Source organism: Gorilla gorilla, chromosome 1 (assembly GCF_029281585.2).
Source record: "Gorilla gorilla gorilla isolate KB3781 chromosome 1, NHGRI_mGorGor1-v2.1_pri, whole genome shotgun sequence".
Taxonomy (NCBI): Eukaryota; Metazoa; Chordata; class Mammalia; order Primates; family Hominidae; genus Gorilla; species Gorilla gorilla.
This window is the reverse complement of record NC_073224.2, coordinates 208,687,076-208,693,075: the sequence shown is the minus strand read 5'-3', so window position 1 is coordinate 208,693,075 and position 6,000 is coordinate 208,687,076. Positions and strand designations below refer to the sequence as shown.

General features: G+C 42.7%; 1 protein-coding gene across 1 annotated transcript in view; it reads right to left on the bottom strand.

Annotated features, from left to right (window-relative positions):
• Nucleotides 1-2,986: 2,986 nt before the first annotated feature.
• Nucleotides 2,987-6,000, bottom strand: part of SNRNP40 (small nuclear ribonucleoprotein U5 subunit 40) — a 37,220-nt gene continuing 34,206 nt past the window's right edge. The window contains exons 9-10 of the mRNA XM_019014111.4: nt 4,866-4,969; nt 2,987-3,447 (exon numbers count right to left, since the gene is read on the bottom strand). Coding sequence (XP_018869656.1) covers nt 3,398-3,447; nt 4,866-4,969 — 154 coding nt within the window. The 3' untranslated portion in view covers nt 2,987-3,397. The remainder of the gene's footprint in view (nt 3,448-4,865; nt 4,970-6,000) is intronic.

Sequence of the window (6,000 nt, the reverse complement as noted above, 5' to 3'; positions counted from 1 at the left end):
TGGCGTCCCAAAGTGCTGGGATTACAGGCATGACTCATTGCACCCAGTTTCTGAATACTTGCATATATATAATGAGATATCTTGGGACCCAAGTCTAAACACAAAATTCATTTGTTTCATATACACATAGCCTGATAATTTTGTAAAATATTTTAAATAGTTTGTGCATGAAACCAAGTTAATATTATTTTTTTTTTGGAGATGGGGTCTCACTCTGTCACCCATGCTGGAGTGCAGCGGCATGGTCATAGCTCACTGCAGCCTTGATCCCCTGGGGTCAAGCGATTCTCACCTCAATCTTCCAAGTAGCTGGGACCACAGGTGTGTGCCACCACACCTGGCTAACTTTTAAATTATTTGTAGAGATGAGGTCTTGCTATATTGCCCAGGCTGGTCTCGAACTCCTGGGCTCAAGTGAACCTCCCACCTCAACCTTCCAAAGTGTTGGGATTACAGGTGTGAGCCAGTGTCCAGCTGAAACAAAGTTTTGACTGCGACCTGTCACATGAGATTGTGTGGGATCTTCCACTTGTGGCATCATATGGGCCCTCAAAGTTTAAATTCTGGAGCATTTAGGATTTTGGATTAGGGATGCTGATACAGTTTGGATAGTTGTTCCCTCCAAATCTCATGCTGAAATTTGATGCCCGATGTTGGAGGCAGGGCCTAGGTGGAGGAATTTGGGTCAAGGGGGTGTATTCCTCATGAATGGCTTGGTGCCCTCCTTGTGGTAGAGTTTTCTTGGGTTATTTATAAGTGCATGGCACATCTCCTCCTCTCTTGCTCCTTCTCTTGCCATGTGATACACCTGCTCCCCCTCTGCCTTCCACTATGACTGGGAACTTCCTGAGGTCCTCACCAGAAACAGATGCTAGTGCCACCCTTTTTGTACAGCCTGCAGAACTGAGCTCAATAAACTTCTAAATTACTCAGCCTCAGATGTTTCTTTGTAGCAATGCAAAATGGAGCAAGACAGATGTTCTACCTGTATGTGGACCTGGTGCTTAAAAAGGATTATTAGGGAGTGTTCAGTGATACTGCTGGAGGTGTGAAAAGCAGCCTGCATACTATCTTTGTCCAAATTTCTCCTGGTTAAAGGCACAACCATATATATATATTACTCAGACCAGAAATCTGAAAGTCACTATTCCCTGTGGAGATTCTACCATACTATGTATATTAAAGGCTCTAAACAGTCCTGCAGTAAATAAACTGGCTTCACTTTATTTAACCTGGTCTTGAGCATGGGATCTTTATGCCCCAAAATATCTAACAAACTATCTGAAAAACAGTGTTCTGTGCAATGCACTTTGGGAAACCTCAACCTATGGATCACGTACATGAAGTACAAGCTTCCTCAGATTTGGCTTTTAGTTCTGTAACGTCACTGTTTGCTGCTCCCCAACTCTAATCATCCTCAAGTTCTTCTGGTTTATAAAATGTGCCACACTTTCAAGCTTGTGCCTGCTGTTTCCTGAAAGGCACATGTTCTTTGTCCACCTGGCAAGCCCTACTCATCCTCCAAGTCCCAATCTAAGCATAATCACATAATCTGTGAAACTTCCTAAATGCTCCAAGGCAAAATAAATTGTTTACTCCTGTGTTTCCAGTGCACTTTATTCAAACGTTATTCACTGTATTAAAAGTAATTGGTTTGAGAGCTTTACCATCCTGCTGGTTCCTTCATTGATGAGTTGTATAAATCTTTGGCATGTGCTCACTTAAAAAAGTAATGAATTTGAGATGGTTTTTTCTACTGGTGTGTGCACTTCTCAAGATGGCAAGGACAGTACCTTATGTATCTGTCTTCAGCAACAATGGTCATGCCTGCCACATAATAGGGGTTGATGTGTTTGTTGAATGATGATGCCCCAAACCCAGGGTAGATATCCTCTCTCTAACTTAAGATAAATAGATGATTCAGGTTTGTGAGCCAAAAGTATACAACCAAACATGCTCAGAACAGGTTAGAACTGTGAAGATCTCTTTGTTCTGAGATAAGAGATACAGAAAAAACACATTCTACTCCCCAGTGCCAGATGAGATTCACTAGTGTCTATCTGTGTGCTGGGTGTTGTCACCCAGTGATCCAGGGAGACAGTAACCTGTCTTAGTGGTAGAAGGAAAGTAATAGCATTTCTTAATGTCCCTGTCTGTTTATGCAAAGCCAGACAAGTAAACAGAATCATAAAGATGTCTCAGATAATGTCACGGTTAAGTTGCACCCAAACATTCTCACATTCCATTTGAGTTGAGTTTGATGCAGCATTCTGGGCAATGTCATTTCTACCAGCTAAGACTGCCCCAAATCTGCCCACTTTCAGGAGCCTGAGAATAGAGAATGCTGCTCAGAAAAGTTCTTTTGGCAGGAGGCAGAGTAAACACAGGCTCTGTTCATTAAAGATCAGGTGCAAGTACACAAAACCAGGTTCTTTTTTTTAGACAGAGTCTTGCTCTGTCGCCCAGGCTGGAGTACAGTGGCACAATCTCAGCTCACTGCAACCTCCACCTCCCAGGTTCAAGCGAGTCTCTTGCCTCAGCCTCCCGAGTAGCTGGGATTACAGATGTGCATCACCACACCGAGCTAATTTTTGTATTTTTAGTAGAGATGGGGTTTCATCATGTTGGCCAGGCTGGTCTTGAACTCCCGACCTCAGGTGATCCACCCGCCTTGGCCTCCCAAAGTGCTGGGATTACAGGCATGAGCCACTGCGTCTGGCAAAACCACGTTCTTTTAGAACTTATTTATCACCTCCTGGCTGCTATCCTTCTAGTAGGAAAAAAGTATTGTTACTGATAATTATTCTTTGTAATTTTCATGGAAGTAAGTAAACCTAAAAACACAGAAAAGGGGGAAAAAAAAACAAGTGAGCGGCTTCTTGGAAGGTTAAATGAATTGTATTCTGTGGCCACATCATGCTCTATTCTGATTTATAGCAATCAAGCCTCAAAAAAAAGACAGCAATAAATCCAATCCACACGGCTCTTGTAAAAAGGCATCTATTTGGCTTTTAATACAAAATGATTTAGAGAAATACAGAAAGAAAATATCATACAAGCCAGTTACCAAAAAAAAAAAAAAAAAAAAAAAAAAAATCCCAACCAACAAATTTGTCACATTGGGCCTGCATTAGAAAACAGGAAAAAAGAAAAAGAAAAAAATAAAACAGTCCCTGAAATCTGGCAGGTGGTTTTTAGAGGCCACAGGGAGCTTGCCTTAGTCATCCTGGTGAAATGGGACAGAAGTGGTTTTTGGCATATGGCCACCGCCTCCTGTTTCTTGCTAGCAATGGTCATCTGAAGGGAGGGTGCTAGCCTGGACATCCAACATTTGGCGTCACTTATGCAGTCTGAGGTCTCAAAGACAAGTGGCCTTGGAGTCTTCCAGTCCATATCTTCACTGAATCTCTCCCATATACAGTCTCTTGTCACTCGATGCTGAGATGACTGAGGTAAAAAGAACAGATAAGATAACTAGAAATAATGAAGGCTCAAGGAGACTTGGTGCTCAAGGGCTCTTGTGTCAAGAGCCAATTTTGGTATAAAAGAGCAATTGGACTTAGCTTAAATTCCCCTCCTAAACACCATCCACAGGAAATTGTAGCCTGGCTTTTCAATCCAAGTCCTCTAATATCATGAGGATGACTGTACTATGGGAAATACATTATCAGACACTAAATACTGACATCCCTTGTCAGTCAAACCCCAAGAAAAAGACTTTCCCAATCATTCTAGAAGAGAGGAATCTATGGCTGTGCCAGTCATTTTGTAAATATGCTTCTGCTTGTTATACTTAGCCCTGGAGAAAGTTACAGTTTCTCCTTTAATTCAAGGCTTAAATTAATTGGTTTGGCCAGCCAAAAAATTTTAAGCTGAAATTTATATCTAAATATTAAAAAGTATCATTCTTGGCTGGGCTCAGTGTCTCACATCTGTAATCCCAGCACTTTGGGAAGCTGAGGCGGGTGGATTACCAGAGGTCAGGAGTTTGAGACCAGCCTGGCCAACATGGTGAAACCTCATCTCTATTAAAAACACAAATATTAGGCAGGTGTGGTGGTGGGTGCCTGTAGTCCCAGCTACTTGGGAGGATGAGGCAGGAGAATCGCTTGAACCTGGGAAGGCAGAGGTTGCAGTGAGCCGAGATCGTGCCACTGCACTCCAGCCTGGGCGACAAGAGCGAGACTCTGTCTCAAAAAAAAAAAAAAAAAAAAAAAAAAAAGTATCATTCTTTTAATCAAATACATCATTGAAACAGACTTGATGGAAGTAAATTTAAAAAAAAATTAGACTTACCAACTTCCCTTTGAGATCAAGAAGAAAATGGAGCATTGTTCTTACTCTCACCACTTATGAGCAATGGTGAGACTGTCATTGATACCCACATAAAGACTGTTTGCAGCTGGGCACAGTGGCTCACGCCTGTAATCCCAGCACTTTGGGAGGCTGAGGCGGGTGGATTACTGGAGGTCAGGAGTTCGTGACCACCCTGACCAATACGGTGAAACCCCGTCTCTACTAAAAATACAAAAAAAAAAAAAAATTAGCCGGGCATGGTGGTGGGTGCCTGTAATCCCAGCTGCTTGGGAGGCTGAGGCAGGAGAACTGCTTGAACCCAGGAGGCAGAGGTTGCAGTGAGCCAAGATTGCACCATTGCTCCAACCTGGGCAAAACAGCGAGACACTGTCTCAAAAACAAAACAAAACCCAACAACAAAAAAACCAACAACAACAACAACAAAAACACCCAAAGGCTGTTTGCATGGAAATTCGCATAAAACAGATACCCGCTTTTGACTCTGTATTCCCAGGATCCCTACGGGGAGATTTCCAGTTTCCCTTTCCCCCTCGTTGGGACAGACTTACTGATGGGCTCATCAGGGTGGAAAGCCACTTCATTGATGGAGCCAGCATGGCCGGGCAGCTTATACAATATTCTCCTGCTTGTGGTATCCCACACATAAACAAACCTGTAAGGTATCATGAAAAGCAAGGGTAAAGCCTCTTAAAGCTGGGGGTAGGACAGAGGCATGGCTTTTTAAAGGAAATGGAAGCAACAATTATTTACTTACCTTACATTTACTGAACCGTGTTCTGGCTTTTAGAAACTAGGAATACAGAGTTTGAATAAGACATGGACTCACCTCTTGAGCAATGGGGTGGAGAAATAAGAATAACTAAAAATATAAGCATGACTGGCATGTTTGAATACAAGCTTCTGAAATGGGAAACACCACAGGGAAGAAAAGAAAGTTTTTCCTGCAGACATCACACAAAAACCTTTTTCAGAGTGTCTAGTATAATTAGGCTACAGTTAACTTCATACTCATCCAGGAAATCTAAAAGGTAACCCAACTCATGGCAGGGTGGGAGCCTAGGCTGGCTGATCCAGATGAACTTTTTAGTACTGTATTCAAACAGAGCCCTGAGAAGGGACAGGAAGTGTCTGGTATACAAAATATTTATAGTGTTTGCTAACCTAATACTCACTTGAGCCAATTTTTCCATTGAATTAACAGGCAGAAGGAATACTGAATTCTAGAATGGGAAGGGGCCAAGAGAAATCAGCTTGTCTAGGCTGGGAGTGGTGGCTCATGCCTGTACTCCCAACACTTTGGGAGGCCGAGGTGCGTGGATCGTCTTAGGTCTGGAGTTTGAGACCAGCTTGGCCAACAAGGTGAAACCCAGTCTCTACTAAAAATACAAAAAATTAGCCAGGAGTGGTAGCGTGTGCCTGTAATCCCAACTACTCGGGAGGCTGAGGCAGGAGAATTGCCTGAACCTGGGAGGTGGAGGTTGCAGTGAGCTGAGACTGTGGCACTGCCCTCTAGCCTGGGTGACAGAGTGAGACTCCATCTCCAAAAAAAAAAAAAAAAAAAAAGAGGAGAAAAAAGAAATCAGCTTCTCTAAACTCCTTATTTTAGAGATAAGAAAACTGGGGCACAGTGACGTTTCCAAGGCAATACAGTTCATCAACGGCATAACTAAAATTAGAACTCTT